The sequence below is a fragment of the Emydura macquarii genome, unplaced genomic scaffold, assembly GCF_026122565.2.
Source record: "Emydura macquarii macquarii isolate MOO-44397 ecotype Brisbane River unplaced genomic scaffold, CSIRO-AGI_Emac_v2 contig_719, whole genome shotgun sequence".
Lineage (NCBI taxonomy): Eukaryota > Metazoa > Chordata > Testudines > Chelidae > Emydura > Emydura macquarii.
In genome coordinates, this window is record NW_027130856.1 from 4,330,995 (window position 1) to 4,348,899 (window position 17,905).

General features: G+C 38.0%; 1 protein-coding gene across 11 annotated transcripts in view; it reads right to left on the reverse strand.

The window, feature by feature from the left end:
- Positions 1-17,905, reverse strand: part of PARD3 (par-3 family cell polarity regulator) — a 641,307-nt gene that overhangs the window by 187,212 nt on the left and 436,190 nt on the right. For 10 of the 11 annotated variants that reach the window (XM_067542623.1, XM_067542631.1, XM_067542629.1 and 7 more), the window contains 3 exons: positions 8,214-8,403; positions 3,639-3,787; positions 2,357-2,401 (listed from right to left, as the gene is read on the reverse strand). In XM_067542623.1, the coding sequence (XP_067398724.1) occupies positions 2,357-2,401; positions 3,639-3,787; positions 8,214-8,403 (384 nt within the window). The remainder of the gene's footprint in view (positions 1-2,356; positions 2,402-3,638; positions 3,788-8,213; positions 8,404-17,905) is intronic. The other variant, XM_067542621.1, reaches the window with a different exon arrangement.

Here is a 17,905-nt window from a genome sequence, read left to right on the forward strand (position 1 = left end):
ACCTACTATAGTTACTGTATGCTTAAGGCTGGATAAATGAGCCATACTCAATTGCCACTGAATATACTTCTAACCTTTGGAATGAACTGTAAACACTGCAAGGATTAGACAGTTCCAGTGAACTGAAGAAAGGAAAATAATTAAAAATCTATTATAGTACCTAGCGCTGGTGAGAACTTTGCTTTCCATTTCAGTCAACACAATTAAACCCAATTTCACTTTTAACAGAGTCTGAGTTTATTTTTCTAAAGTAAATACGCTGAAATTTTTCATTTTATATAGTTCATCAGAATATTGTTCATGACATATATTAAACATTTGTCTTTTAAAACCTCACAAAATTCTTCAGCGAAACTACTGTATGTGGTTCGTTTAACTACAGTATCTATCTTCAGCAATGGCAGAACTCCGTTGTTATATGTAGAATCTGATTAACATCATGCAAAAACAAAGAAAGGAATAAAATCAAAGCACAACACATTGTGTTCTCCCTTTCTCCAGCCACTGAGGCTGTAAATAAAATATTTTTCTTGCTTAGCCCAGGTGGCTTCATGTCCTTCATTAAGGTCATTGCCTTTAACCCAACTAGTACAACTTGGGTCTTTCTGGAAGTTAACATAGGTTTTCTACGTGGAATGGTTTGCATCTTACAAACAAAACCTCAAACACTGGGCAACCTTAAATACAATCATTATATTTTCTTAAGGCACCTCTGGGCCTTTAGACAACTACAGTCACAGCTCTATCTTAAAAACAAGTTAAAAGGAAACCAATATTAATTTTTGATAAATTAGGAGCTGATCTTGTAGCTTTTAGTAGTGTTTAGTAATGCAGGTAGTCCCAGGAGCAGAGCTGTATGAATAAATGGTTTTATAGTTTGATGGACAAACAAAGAAAAAAATCAAATGAACTGAGAAAATAAAATAAAATAATTTTGAATCAAACAAAATGTTTCATTCAAACCCAAATAAAAAAGTTTACTTTTTGAGATTTTTTAATATAAAATCAACATAAAATTAAAAAGACAATAAAAAAATCGAAACATTTCATTTTGAAAATGCTGAAACAAAAACTTTCAATTTTCTGTTTCTTTTTTCTGACCGAAGCAATTTTGCAAATTCAACATGAATTTGTTAAATATTTCAGTCAACCTAAAACTTTTTCGGCAAAAATGTTTTTGAAGAAAACTGTCACCACGCTCTACTCATGAGTAGGGCTTACTCCCATGAACAAAAGTTGCAGAATTGGCTCCTACGTTCCAACACCACTAAAATGTACACAGATTTAATTTTATGCACCAAGTAGTCTCACTGAAGGTAATGGAATTACTCTCAACTTGTAAAGTTAAGAAAGTACCTAACTCTTTGTAGCATTGTGGTCTTAGTCAGCAAGATTTTAAAAGCTATTCCTATTGTCTCATAAAAGTTATTTTATCAGTTTATTAGCTAGTTTTCCATTCTATTGTTTACTCTCTAAAATGTGGTTTAAACAAACAGAGAAGCAACAGTAAAATGCTAATCATAAACGTGGGTGGGATGTCCTATTCCCTGAGTCATGTTAAAAATAAGTAATACTTTCAGGTTTAAAAGGTGAATTATTCCTAATTAGAGCTAAGTAATGTTACTATGTCCTCTGGATCTAGACTAATTAAAATAGCATTCCAAAGGTCAAAAGCTAACTTGCATTAATAAATCATAAAGGTTCATGATTGCAGCTGGTGCATTATTTTAATTACTAATAAAAATTATGCTTTGAAAGCTATTTTTCATAATCATATAAAATCTGTTAGAATGCTTGGTGTATGAAATAGATTCTATTTACATATTCTTTTGTTCAAATATGACGCTTTGTTTTGAATTCTAAAGGCAATTCAGCATGAACTAAGAATTTACAGTTAAGACCCATGACGTGTGTCTGAGGGTCTTAATGCAAAGAAAGAAACTTTAGAATTAAACTAATTATTTGCAAGCATAATGTTAACACAGTAGTAGCTAAACAATCAGCTCTCTCCAGTCATCCCATTTTAAATTAGAATTCAAGGCCTGAAGAACTGACTTCAGGATTTTTGAAAGAAAAACAATTTCAAAACTAAAGTGAATATTTATGAATTTCAGGAATGTAGGAACTGGTGTACAGTTATACTGTATGACCTGCTTTGAGTATACTACTCAGATATATTTATCTCTACACAGAATTTTCTCTGTTCTGTGCAACTTGATTATTCACAACAATAGAAAACAGCCATGCAAGTACTGGAATATTCATGTTTTCATGCAACGTGATTGGCAGTTCTGTAATTGTGGTTAGCTGCTTTGACCAAGGTTTCTATAGCAACAGCCTTACTGTCAATTCTTACCTGTTTTCTGGTCATCCACTGTACTGAGCTTAGTCTCGTCAGCTACTGTTAAAAGGTAAATGTATAATGGTTAGCCCAGTTAGTGCCCACACCCCACATGCATACAACATTCAAATTTTCTAAGTTAGGAGGCATTGCACCACATTTCATGCAAATAAAATGCAACACTGAGCAAATGTTCTTGATAAAAACAGCAGCAAACTAGTAACCATCATGCAATTTGTCAGTCATTTTCATATCACAAGCAGGTACAATATGTTATTTACATGTTAGCACATCACAAGTAGCCAAGGCAAGTCAACACCACCAATCTTACTTTAGTGAAGGCGGTGAATTAAGGATATTAGTTAAGATATCCACAAATATAAAACAAAAGAAACTCGTATTTTATAAATTGCAGCCTTTAAAATTTTTATTGCATAAACACTCAAAATTTGCTTATTAAGGTTACTAGATTCTGCACTCAAATCCTGAATCCAATGACAGCTCTATGGATAGTTTAGTTAGAAATGTTTTATTCCCGATTGTTTCATCATTTAAAAGATTATGTCTGTAAGTGGAACATTTAATTCCCTGTTTTGGTTGCTGCTACAGAATACAGTTTCCAGCATATATATTAATGTACGGCCTAAACCAGAAGTAGGACTGGCCCACATTCTCTAACATGCTGCTTCATTTGTATCCCTATTATTTTCAGTAAGACTTACTGTAGACTACTAGAACACCAAATAGTCAAGGATAGTTATGGCTATTTAAGTAGTTACTTTTAAAAAAATAGTATTCAGTGGTTGATTTTTAAGTACACATTTCCACCGACTATAAAATATCTTATAGAGACAAGGTGGGTGCAGTAATATCTTTTATTGGATCAACTTCTGTTGGTGAGAGAGAGAGAGTAGCTTCAGGACTGGAAGAAGAGCTGTGTATAAACTTGAAAGCTTGTCTGTCTCACCAACAGAAGTTGGTCCAAACCACATCCACCTTGTCTCTCTAATATCCTGGCTCAACATGGCTACAACAGCACTGCATACAACAATGAAATATCTTAGCATATAAGTGAAATATCTCAGCATATATACCCATGTATATTCATATATATTTGCATGTTTACAACAAGCAAATTTATAGACATTTACAAACTGTAAAGGCCACTTGACCACTCATGTTTTCATATCACACCATCACATATATGTTTAGCTCTGTGTGTCAATCATGTATTTGAAACGATCAAATCTATATTTACAACATCAAAAAAACAATTAAAAGAAATATCACTCACTACCTAAATCCATGCTTTTGGATTTTCGCGTTTTAACAAAGTCCAACTGACTGGCATCTGAAAATTGCTTTGTGCGTTTTTCTGACATGCTCTGGCGTCCGAAACCCTCTCGCTGGAAAGCAAGCACTGGATCAACATCTGGACTAAGAGTGCTGTGGGAAGGAAAAAAATCATGCAGACGTTTATCAAGATCATGCAACTCCTTCATTTGCAGAGAAAATCTTTCTTTGCTATATGACTTCTACCAACAGATAATGAAGCCAATTTTAAATAAACCACTGAAGTAAATGGAGTTATATCAAGAATGAATATGGCCTATTGTATCCACAGCAACAGTGGTTTAACAAGTACCAGCAATTAAAAGCCTACTAAACCGCAATGGAAAAAATCTGTACCTAATGCCTATGCACACCTGTACACATGCAATAAAAATACACAGAGCTATTAGAATGATAGTGCACTTTATTTTGACCTTCCATATATATATATAGGAATAATTTTTGAGGATTTCTTGTTCTTTGTGACACATATAGTTTGTTTTCCAAGTAAAACATGGTTTACATAGCGTAGTAGTAAAACACAAATGTGAACTGTCCTGTCTGAAGAGTTTCTCTGAAACTCTGCATTTAAAGAATTGAGAGGAATACCCCCCAAAAAACCAAAAACAAACAAAACCAAGATTCTCTTGTGAATTTTTCAGTGTATTTTCTGGATTTAGTTTGACTAGAAATACTGCACTAACGTTTTCCCATCTCGTATTCGGAAGAAAAGGATAGTCTTGATTAAGTCACTGAGTGACTGGATACATTTCCTGTGTGATCTTGGACAAGTCATTTAACACTTTATCAAGGAGGGATCACAATATGACTCTACCTCACAGGAGTGTTTGAAAAAATAAATTCACTAATGTTTGTAGAATGATGAGAGAAACTGGAGAAAGAGGATCAAGGTTTGAGGATGGATCTAGTTTGGTGTGGCACTAAAGGGCTCAGGAGTGATGGCTAAATCTAGACTGTTAGCTCTTACGCTAAAACATCAATGTGTAAATCTCAGTCAAAGTTCATGTACTGTAGTTATGCACTGGTTTACTTTGTAGAAGATGAATGAGTTTTGGGATCAGTTTACGAATGATGAGATAAGTATATGCTCATGAGTGACAATGGGTACATGCTCATGAGTGACATCCATGTAATACTTTTCACTTATATAGGTGCTGATCCCATTCCGCTAAAGGCAGTGTCAAATGTCTTTTGACGTCAGTGGTGTTGGCTCAGACCCAAAGTACTTTACAGCTAACCACTGTAGCCATTTCTAAGTTGCCAGCCTTCGTGATACCCAAGGCCATGATTTAGCGAAGTATTTAAGCACTGCTTAACTTTCTTTGCTGGATTGGAGGCTAAGTGCTCTACAAATATTAACAATTTAATTCTCACAATATCCCTGGAAGTAAGTATTATCCCCACATTACAGAAGGAGAAAACAGATTTATTTTTTTTTTAAATTTACAGAAGCGCAACTGTGAGTTGAATATGGCTCACATGGGTTTGAGAACATGTTCTCAATTACTTCAGTTAAACTCATGGGTTTTCAGCACCTCTCCTCATCAAATCATAAACGTCTTCCGAAAGGCCACACAGGAGTTTGTGGCTCACAACTAGTATTGGTATAAGTTGGTATTGAATGAGAAATTTGTTACTATTAAGTGAGAAATTCTCCTAGCAACGGCTGTGAATGTGATTTAGATAAGTAGAAATGCTCAGTTTCATCTTGCTGAACAGAATGTATCGTGTGTTTCTTTCTCTGCAAGGGCTGAATTTCTAACTGCTTGTTTTGGTGGCTTGATTCTTTTCTTGGTATGATCTTCTTCGCATAATTGCTTATTTGTCCAAGAGATACCAAGTTTCTTATAAAGCTGAATATCATTTTCAGGTAAATTCAGCTTTGTGCATGTTTATTCATTTAAAGTAATATCCAACATGCTAAAACTTGATTAAATAAAAACTTCAAAAGCAGATCAAGGACTGTGGAGAGAGTGGTATGGTCTGAACACAGGACGAGGAGTCAGGAATTTCTGAGTTCTAATCCCAGTTCTTCAACTGACGCTGCTTCTGAGTCCTTGGGCAAATCATTTAACCTCTCAGTTTCTCTTCAGCTTCCCCATCTGTACCCTATCACACTTATCTTCCCCTCTGAGCTATCATGAGGACTAATTGCTTAATGTTTGCAAACTTAAAGTTAAAAGTTAAAGGTGCTACATAAGTACAAAGATTTATTTTTTCCTCTCATCTAGATGCAAAGTACTTCAAGTCTCAATTTCACTGAAATCTAGCTGACTAGAAATACCAGAACGCCACATTATGCCATCAGTTTTAATGTCCACAATAATAAAGAATTTAAAATACATTACTAATGAGGCACATACCAATTTCAATAATTAACCAAGTCCAACATCTTAGCCATTTGAATACATGCTTTCCAAATGTAACTCAAAAGCACATCTATATGGTAAATATCCATAAGTTAAAAAGTTAACAAGAATAGCTGAGTACTAACACCCAAAATAGCTAATTTTAATATTTTTCAGCTATGTTAAAATCACCTTCTGTCTCACATAATGCAACTCATTTAATACCCATCACAATTTACTATGTTCTAGCCTACTTAACAAATAAGATTTCTGGAACGACAGCTGATTCTTAAAAGAATGTAACCGTCTTCTGACCCTCAGTGTTATTAAAATTCCACTTATTAATCCTGTCTTATTGCCCCTTTGTTTTCATAACATTTTCATCAAGGATTAGGGAGATATTGTCAGGCTGGAAAAGCTTACATTTTCTGCTGTGATTCAGAACAGCTGCCATTCTTGTTTGGATAACCCTTTGTCCATATTCTTAGCTTTACCCTTTGAGCCTTCCAGCAAAATCATATAATGCACCTTCATTTTACAAGTCTTCCTTCATCCATTAGCAGCAGGAAATTAATGCAACAATCTACTTCTGCTGCTATTTATTTTTTATAAATAGAAAGCATTACTTATGAGTAAGGCACTAAACTGATCTGCTCTTTTACCTGCAATTGTAGCTAAAGACCTCAACAATTTCTCATAAAAGTAGAGATTTAAAGGTTTTTGTACAAAATGAATTTCACAATATCTAATCCCTATTTTCTTTACTATTACTTTTATTGACATTCAGAAAAGTATATGAATAGTAAGTTACACTGCAGCAGTAAATGTAAAAGCATCTGCAGATTTCAAATGGGCTTTTACTTTATGCTAAAGGTTTCTTCCCCCCACATTCAGCTGAAAAATTCACTCAGAGACAAGCTATTACATGCTGTCTTAAGTGCTATTCAATTTAAAAAATCTCAGATTTTCAGCTCTAAAGCCTTTTACAAAAGACACAAGATGGACATTTCAAGGGCCCAAATTACAGGTGAGATTTCTAAGAGAAAAGCTGCAATATTAACAGAAAAGCAAAATGAAGATTAAAAAAAGTTACTTTTTAATACAATCATTAAAATGTTGTTTAGAATCAGCAAGAGCAATCCCTGAACATCAACTCAAACAAACATAATATCAAAACAGAAATAGCTGACTGGTGCAAATCAGAACCAAAGGGCATTGCCACTGCTATTTTATTAAGATATTGCTGACATATTCATAACAGATCCAGGAGATGGGGGTAGTAAGAAAATTCTAATTCTTCACTCTGCTTGTGTTAATTATCACTACACCCTTAGGAGGTGGTTCCATGGAGAGGTCTTTTATTTTGCTCACTGCTGTACATAATTACTAGACTTGCAAATTAATGCACAGTTCTTTTAGATCTGTACTAACAGTATGCAATATTTCTTTTATAACGAACAATAAACAAGTAAATAATGGGACAAATACATTAGCCATTTGAGCTCATATGTAAAAACCTTCACATAAGATCACAGATCCAACCCAACTGGAAGGTTAAACATGAGATAATTTGGTTTCAATCTTTTAAATTATGGGAAATATTACTACACTGCTTCTGCACTGCTTGTAAATCACAGTGCTGCACATAATATTTATCCTAAATATTCAGGAAATCTTAACTTGAGCATTAACATATAACTGGCAGGCCTAAATTTAGAACTCCCTTAATTTCTAAATAGATTATCTAAAATTATTCATTTCCTTAAATACAGTAAAGGCTGATGCATGTGTGATAAAAGTCTCCTAAATATACACTGGTACACAAAACAGAATCTTTGATTTTATTGTATAGAAATCTTATAATTTGATTACATAATATTAACTCTTGTTAACACAGCTATGTACCAATTTGGTCCTAATAATAGTTGGTAACACCTGTCTAAATGTGTTTTGAGATTGCATAAAACTATACAGGCAGTAAGTAAAAGTCCATCAAAGTTATCTGCACAGACTTTTTTACTGAAACAGTGGCAATTAAAGGTTTGAAAATGTTGTGGTCTGAATGTTATTAAAAAAATAAGATTAATATTCGCTGTTGCTAACCATGAAACTAAAGAGAAAGAAATTATTACAATTGACTTTGGTTTTCATTCTCTGGACTATGGTCTTACCAGTCTGTAGATTCATTAATTGTGGCTTTAGCCCATGTGCCAACATCTGCTGTTCCAAATCCCACATCATCATGGGAGCTGGAAGATGATTGGTCAGAAAGATGTGGAGGAAGTACTGGCAGTCTATCATCTTCAATAATAACAGTGTCATCTTGTGGCATGTTCACAGTTGGAGACAGCTGGTATTTACCTGTTCAATATGGGGTGGGGAGGGAATGGAGGAAGAAACTGTAGATAAAGCCCTGAATATTACATACTATATATATTATCCAAATGATAAAATGTCATGTCAAATCTGTCACATCACTGATAAGACTGACAAAACACAATTCATAAAATTACATGTGACTTATAACACAGAAGTCTGAAAAATATACATATCAAGTATATCCTACTGAAGGAGAATATTAACGGTCGTGATTCTGCTAGATTCAGAGTATTCTCAGAAGTCAACAGAAGTGGAGGAATAGAGTCAATGTGAACTGAGGGAATTCATCACCTCCCATGATCCAGCTCTTTAGATGCCTGAACAAATGGCTTCATTTTCAGAACTGTTGGGTACTCGTGGCTAGAGCTTGGTGCAAAATTTCAAATTTGGAATTTTTTTTTTACCCCACAATAAAATAATTAAATAAATGAATCAATAAATAAAGTCACCTATATAAGAGCACAAATATAGATTTTAAAACATGACTTTATGCACCAGACTTAGAAAGTCTGGCCCAAGACCTTAATTCTGTTCCCACTGAAGCTCGAGTGAATTTTGAATTTCATGTTAAAGGGACCAAGACAGCACCCTCATGAATGAAAGAGATGACAGAAGGGTTTGACACTTCACTTCATATGTGAGCCAGCTTCAGTGGGACAACTCCCACAGGCAAGAGTTGTAGGATTGCACCCTAAGGATTTTTACAAAATTAGCAAAATGTTGTTTCTTCCCAGCTAAAAGCCAGTTTGAATCTTTTTAAAGATGCCACCATTGTAATTCTCCTGTTTTAGATATACAAAGAATTATATTTTCCAATAATATTTTCTATGGCATTTTGTGTAACAGTTTTCAAACTGTTTAACAAAAAGCAGATGTAACTTAATGTATATAAAAATCCTATGTCACCAGAATAGACTAAACAGATATAAATATGTCACAAAGGGGCTTTTTTGACAATGTTCAGTAATATCACTATAATTTTAGCCTGAGTCACCATTTCCTGTTTTTCAATGCAAAATGTGCTCAGGGTTAAAGAACAAGTGAAGATATTTAGTAGAATAGTAAAACTGATGCTACAGAAAACGATCAGCCTTAAAACTTTGCCAGTTTAACCTTAAATAGATGAGTACCTCAATATTTGCAATATTACTGAGCTAAATTTATACTTGCTATAAGGAATACCAATCATATTACAAATACGGAAATAAAGTTATTTAGCTATCACAGGCAACTAACAAGTCGTTAAGTGTGACTCCAGTGTATTTGTTATTTAAATTATTCCACATGATGTAATGTTCTCCGTAACTCAACACTTTACCCCATGAACATTGTTGCCTGCTAAAAAATTGCCTTCTAAAAAGTTTGGTTGTTTCCTTGGTATAGACTTAAATATTTCCAATAAATCAACATGAAACAAAATGGTAAATGCTGTAGAAAACTTTGTTTTGATATAAAATTAATTAACAAAATTGTCTCACATTTCATGAACAAAGAAGTTTTATCAAATAAGCTGACATCATATGATACGATATATTATATACATATATTTAATATAGAGACAGTGCACCATGGTGCTGTATAGTAATAATATACTATGTTATATAAAGTACCAAGAGTTGGAAAAATGCTTTGTTAATATGGGCCACACGTGGCCAGATATTAATATTTTGCTCATCACTGATGAGAAATGTAAGGACAAATGGGAAAACCTGCATGGAGTTATAAGATATATAGCGATTCTATTTTTTTCTTTCTTTTATAGAATCATGCTTCGGTACTGTTACTTTAATTGTGCCAATAAACTGGTACAAAAGAAAATTAGCTAACTCAACAAATAGCTAAAATTCATGATTGTATTAGCTAATCAAATATATTTTATATGGTTATTTAAAGAAAATTTTGTGGCTGCATGAGATATTTTCTAAAATAGATAAAAATGATTGAAATACATTGGCACTACATGGCAAACAGCCCATCATTGTCAAGCTGAAATGAATGTATTCAGTTTGCATAACAGCTAATTCTTTGCCCAGCAATTGCTTCTTTGATGGACAGGTTAATGGTTAGCCTGGTAATGTACTCCTTTTCAAACATATTGCCCACAAGATTGTTAACTCTGCAGTTAATAATGTCTCCAAAGAGTTGATTGTGAAAAATTAGAACCTTATTGCATTTTTACAGATTGAACTTCCAGTTTGAGAGGCTAAAGTAATTCAGTAACATTTTTAACTTTTCCTCTACCTTTCTTAATATTTGACAAGAGTCACATTTTATTGATGCTTTAAAATTAAGAAGGAGATAAACTTGAAGTACCCAGGCTTTTTACTGCAGATTAAAAAGGCCGGAGAAGGGCATCACCTTCAGGAGATTGTTGGACACACCTCACTGATGGAAAGAATCAATCATGTCTTCTGAGGAGAGCTTATAGACAGATATAAACAGAACCCACCCTTGGAAAGGATGAATCCACTCCCTTAGAAGAAACGTCTAAAAAAAAAAAAAAGCATGATACCTCAATCCTAGCACTCTTCGATATAACTCAATTGCAGCTACTGGTTCAAGAATTTGCTCTTGAGATTGCCTGCTGGAAATCTATACAACTCTCTAAGGCATAGGCTCTGAGTCTAGAGAAGCTTTATACATTTTAGAAGCTGAGCAGTTTCTAAAGACCAACTTGCCTAAAGCCTACAACTTCAGATGAGGGCATTTGATTTCAATGTTGTAAATGGTAGAAAAAGGAATAGAGAACATTTTATCTTTACAGTATGACTCAGAGCTTGAGATGGCTGGGCTTTTACAACCAGTCACCTACCTGCTGCCTTGATGGAGAAGAAGGGATGACACCACTGCCAGCCACTTGGTGAACAAGACACCCAAGGAGTCATGGTTGTTAATGCAGAAAAAGGAACTCACAAAGCTCCAGCACCAGATGGCTGCCCTACCAGATTCTCAGCCATGTACTTCTGAGCCCTCCCTTAGATCCAAGGAGAGTCTGAGATCTGAAGAGACAACAGCTCTGGAGGAAAGTGTGTGATAATTAAGCCTCCAGATCTGACTAGAGAATAATCCAGATTTAGAGCTAAAAAGCCACTGAAAGAACACTCCTCAGACATTGAAGGCATGCACTGTAGAAGAAGCTGAAACAACAGCACCACCAGCAGACAAAGGATCCAACTACCTGAGATCCAAGCAAGCCTTATCACTCTTGGCACTCCTGAAATTAATCTGAGGAGGTTCTCAGTGCCGAGGCATAATTGGAATTGAATTTAGTTCCCACACTATACTAGATCTGGAAGACTGATTTGTGCTATTGGATATGGCCTCATTCCTATGCTGCTGCTTCTCTTGCGTCAAAGGAGTTTCTGGGGAGCAGTCAGACTTATGTCTCAGACGCTCAACTTCCATGTGATAGGTGTTCTAATCCAAGTGTCGTTTTAGAATTAGACCCAAAACTTTGTCTTGGCACTGTGAGATTTGGACCCTGGACACTCTTAAATCCTCTTCCATGAGGCCTATGGCCCCTTTGTCATTGTGCCCCACAGATGGATCCTAACAACTAGTTTTTGTTTGTTAATTAATTCTAAAGATTATAAACAAAAAATCTTCCTCTATGTAAAAAACCTCTACATTTAATTTTAAGGCATACATTTTAACATTAACAAGGAAGAAACCTAACACTAATCACAGGGAAAAGGCTAGTTTCTATGAGTGTTTAAGACAACAGAAAGAGAAAATGGAGCTGGTCAGTCAGAGAAGAGTTCTTACACTGTTAATTCCAGAACACTGGCACATCTCAATGACCTGAGATGTAACACATGTGACTCCTACAGTGGAGATCTGCAGAACCACATTATGAAAGAAGAAATCTTTTAATTGCTTTACAAGCAGCTCCTTTGTTCCTATCAATAGTTGGCTTGGCAGTAGGAGTTCCTTCCACACTCACAGTGGGCGCAATCATATTACTTCAGATTGTGATATCACTGGATCTCACAAGCTAAATAGAGTTCAGACTAGTGAGCACTTTAATAGTAAAAGTCCTAAGGAAATGCCCAGCATGTTAAAGAAAAGGTGTTAGTGATTCAGTAGGTGACACTTATCTTTTTGGGTATCTGAACTAAGACAGAGAAACAGTGGTGGTGTAGATATGCTCCCAGAAGAGCTATTATGTAGATGACACATAAAACTGGTCATGACTATGTGTGTGTGATCTTTAAAGGTCCCATGGGATTATCTGCAAGAATACAGATTTCTAGATTCTCCATGTCCTGGTTAAATTCCTATTTGGGAATTCATGTTCTGCCTACCTAAATTCACTCTGGAGTTTTTTTTATTGGTTGAGGTATATTCTTCACTTCTATCCTAAATCTTTTTGTAGTGTGGCTACTGTATTCCATCACAAAGATAGCTGTGTTTCTAGAATGAGTAAAGCAATTCCTATTGTGCATATGTATGGTAGCTCATGAAGTACATTGGGATCCTTTGGGATGAAAGGCAATGTCATTTTAAGTCACTAGACAGACAAGGTGGGTGAGGTAAAAGACGGTTACTTACCTTGTAACTGTTTTTCTTCAAGATGTGTTGCTCATGTCCATTCCACTATAGGTGTGTGCGCGCCTGTGTGCACGGTTACTGGAACCTTTTCCCCTTTAGCAGTACCCGTAGGGCCAGCTCCAACGTCCCCTGGAGCCCTGTGCACATACCGTGGTATGTGAGGCACTGCCGGCCCTACACCCCCCCAGTTCTTTCTTGCAGCCAACTCTGGCAGCGGGGACAGGGGGTGTGTCATGGAATGGACATGAGCAATACATCTCGAAGAACAACAGTTACAAGGTAAGTAACCATCTTTTCTTCTTCGAGTGCTTGCTCACGTCCATTCCATTGTAGCTGACTCACAAGAAATATCTTGGAGGTGGGCCAGAGTTACAGAGTTACTGAAGCCTGCGTCGTCCCACACCTGCTGGAAGATGGTGTAGTGGGATGTGAAGGTGTGTACAGACAACCAGGTGGCAGCCCTGCAGATAGCTAACACAGGCACTTCTCGCTAGGAAGGCTGTGGATGAAGCTTGAGCTCTGGTCAAGTGGGCTATAATTATCCCTGGAAGGGGCACCTTCACCTGCTCATAGCAAAACCTGATGCAGGAAGATATCCGTGACAAGATGCGCTGGGCAGAAACAGGTAAGCCTTTCATCCAATCAGCCACCGTGACGAAGAGTTGGGTAGACCTCCGGAATGGTCTTGTGCGGTCAATGTAGAACGCTAACGCCCATTTAACATCTAGCATGTGCCACCTTCTCTCCTCCTCCGAACCATGCGGCTTGGGGGGGGGGGGAAAAAACAGAGGCAAATATCTTGCTTATAATGAAATTGGGAAACCACCTTAGGCAGGAAGGCTGGGTGTGGCCGCAACTGAACTTTTTCTTTATAGAACACAGTATAAGGAGGATCTGAGGTCAGCACCCTAATCTCAGAGACCCGCCTTGCCAAGGTAATGGCCATCAGGAAGGCCACTTTCCATGACAGCAGCAGTAAAGGACATGTAGCAATGGGCTAGAAGGGGGGCCGCGTGAGCCGCGAGAGGACCAGGTTGAAATCCCAGGGAGGCACTGGGTCCCAGACCTGCTGATAGAGCCTCTCCACCCCTTTCAGGAACCTAATTGTCATAGGTGGGAGAAAACTGGTCTCCCCTCCAAAGGCTGGTGGAACACCGATATAGCTACAAGGTGGATCTTCAGGGAGGCCCCGGCTAGACCCTGATATTTTAATTACAACAAGTACTCCAGGATCGCCTGCATTGGCGACACCCCAGACGAAATTCTGTGGGATTCTGCCCAATAGGTAAATTACTTTCATTTTGCCTGATACACCACCTGTGTGGAAGGTTTCCTGCTACTCAGCAGGATTTGCTGGTCTTGCACCGAACAAGTTCACTCATCTGCGCTCAGCCACAGAGTCTCCATGCCATGAGGTGTAGGGAGTCCAGGTCTGGGTGTACCAAGCAACCGTAGTCCTGGACAGGAGATCGTGCCGTCTCAGTAGCTTCAACGGGGGGAGGGGGTGATCAATAGGTCCAATAGCATACTGAATCAGTGCTGGTGCAGCCAGGCCAGTGCAATTAAGATAACATCCGCCTTGTCCCTCTTGATTTTCAGCAGGACTTTGTGAAGAGGAGGAATGGGCAGAAACGCGTACATGAAACTCCCCGACCACTGGAGAAGAAAGGCATCGGAGAGCGACCCAGTGTCCAGACTGTGGAGGGAGCAGAACTGCGGGCATTGCCTGTTTGATGCTGATGCAAACAGGTCCACCTGGGGAGAGTCCCAGCTTTGGAAAATCAGAGATCACATCTGGATGAAACGACCACTCGTGGTCCAGGTAGGTAAGAGGCTATTACGTGAAAATAGTGCCTCACCGCCAGGTCCCACAAACAAATTGCTTCTTTGCAGAGGACTGAGGAACGGGCTCCCCCATTGTCTGTTGATGTAATACATGGCCACTGTACTGTCTGTCAGTACATGCACTACTTTGCCCGCAATGAAGTGGAAAGAAGGAACTGAGGGGGCGTAAGGCCAACAGCGCCTCATATACCGCGCCATGTGTGCAGGGCTCCAGGGAGTGCCAGAGCCAGCCCTAGGGGTACTGCTAAAGCAGATATCTGCAGATTTTCAGGGCTCTATAAATCAGCATAGCTGCATTAGCCCATCACATTTAAAACCATTTTGAAGGCCAGTGTGGGTTGATTACAATCTTAATGGGGCCTCAGTCAAGTCCCCTCTGACAGGTTTCTCTTCTTTGATGAAATAAAATTCTAGTTATTGCAAAAATGGTGTGTGTGTGTGCGCACGCTACATAGCACAACACGAATGTATTTGCATTACTTGTTGCCACAGAAGCGGTCTCTAACCATAAATCTGCTTGTTTTGGCACAGGCAAAAAGACCACAGTGTTATTAATATAAACCACATAACAAGCAAACACATAATCCATTGGACCTAACAGTTCTATTAGCATTTATAATTTGAGATTCCCTAGAACTTTCACTTCTCTGATGATTGCTAAAAATATTAACTTCCTCTGTAAAGACTTGGGTTCGCCTGCATCTGTGCCTCTCATCTGAGCCTAACAATAAGGATTTAAAGCCTTTCATCATTGCTGGGTTTCTAGTTTTGGTCTTTTCCCATGCCACCCTGTTCAAAAGTGATGTTCCCAGGCGTTGGAAAATTAATCCTAAGTGCTCTAAGCCCTGGACACAGCTACTTGCCCAAAGTTGCAACAAAACTTGCACAAACATACATTTCTTCTTTTTAAAATTTAATATAATGAAGTCAGGAAAGGTATTTAAACCTCCTGCACCCGTAGGCCTTCCATTAGCAGCTGACAGTAAGAATCAAGTTGTCCAATTTTCCAAGACTTAAATTGTATCTGCATGGGGGTGAGAATTAACATTATTTAGATAAGAATTTTAAATATTAGTTTAATTATATATAGAGAACTTTTGCTTAGAGCCACACTTCATGAAACTCCTTATGTTTTGAATTTTCTTTTTGTTCATTTACTTCTTTTGTGGGTGGTCTTTATCACTTTCTGTTTTATAGGTGTCATCATTGTCCTCTGCCTCCCAAAAAAATACACTGGAAAAATATATTGCCAGGAAGAAGGAGGGAGAATGGTTCTGAGCAGACCATTTCTGTTCCAATTTAAAGAGAATGGTCACTGTATTCAAAAGTGTTTCTAGGCAACATGCTTGCAGTGTACCCAAAGTGAAATTTAAAATAAAATCATGTGTTAATGTTCTAATCTGCTTGTGCCCATGCTTAAAAATTGAACTTTTTTTCTGAAGTACTGTAGCTATTTATTTTTCATTATACAACTGAGTTCTATAATACACAAATATAGAGCTGTTTTCAATGTAAATTATTCTTATTGAGCAAATGGTTTAATACAAAGTCATTTTGCATCTCTTAGCTTTAGTTGCAGCCTGAATACTTACTGATTTCTTATGATCGTAGCAGGTTTTGATGTTAAAGGTGACTAAACAGAAATTATTTATCAAGGTTATAGTTAGATTAACAATTACTTAGATTGTATGCCATATAGTTGTACCTCTGACGGTCCCAGGATATTAGAGAGACAAGGTGGGTGAGGTAATATCACTTACTGGATCAACTTCATCTTTTCTCTCACCAACAGGTCACTTAGCTTTGTAACTGTTGTTCTTCGAGATGTGTTGCTCATGTCCTTTCCATTCTAGGTGTGTGCGCGCCCATGTGCACGGTAGCCAGAATTTTTTTCCCTTAGCGGTATCAATAGGGTATCAATAGGGCCAGGTCTAGGGACCTCTGGAGCCCACGCTTATGCCAAGGTATATGAGGTGTTGCTGGCCCTGCACCCTCTCAGTTCCTTCTTGCCATCAACTCCGACAGTGGGGACGGAGAGCGGCTCATGGAATGGACATGAGCAACACATCTCAAAGAACAACGGTTACAAAGGTAAGTAACCATCTTTTCTTCTTTGAGTGCTTGTTCATGTCAATTCCATTCTAGGCAACTTACCAGCAGTACCCTTGGATGCAGGCTCAGTATTTGCAGATGCGCTGTATGTAGCACTGCCCTCCCGAAGCTGGCGTCACCCCGAGCCTGCTGGATGATGACATAATGAGATGTAAAAGTATGAACCGAGGCCCAGGTAGCTGCTCTACAAATGTCCTGTACCGGGACCTATGCCAGGAAAGCTGCTGACAAGGCTTGAGCCCTGGTTAAAGGAGCTGTGACGATCTCCGGCTGAGGTAAGTTCGCCTGCTCATAGCAGAGCCTGATGCAGGAACATATCCATGGGGAGATCTTCTGAGAGGAGACAGATAGTCCCCTCATCCTTTCCGCCACTGCAACTAAGAGTTATGAAGTTCTAAGAAAGAATTTGGTCCTTTCAATGTAGAAAGCTAGCGCCTGCCTAACATCTCTAAGGTATGCCATCTATGCTTCTTGCTGAAATTATGTGATTTAGGATAGAACACTTGCAGGAATATGTTCTGGCCGCTGTGAAATTGGGATGCTATTTTGGGCAGGAAAGCTGGATGAGGCCACAGCTGTACCTTGTCCTTACAGAAAATCATGTATGGCAGTCCCGAGTTTGAGCGCGCTTATCTCAGAGACTCTACGCGCCAACGTAATAGCCACAAGGAAAGCCACTTTCCAAGAAGCAAGTTGCTAGGGGCTCAAAGAGGGGGCCCTGTTAACTTCAACAAAACTAAGTTCAGGTCCCATGGAGGTAACAGGTCCCACACCTGGGGGTAAAGTATTTCTAGTCCTTTAAGGAATCTGGCCGTTATATGGTGGGAAAACACTGAATTCCCTTGGATCGGCGGGTGAAAAGCTGGAATGGCTGTGAGGAGAACCCTTATTGATGAGATTGGTAGGCCCTGTGCCTTGAAACACAATAAGTAGTTCAGAATAGATTGTATTGAGGCATGCAGGGGCGGGATATTCC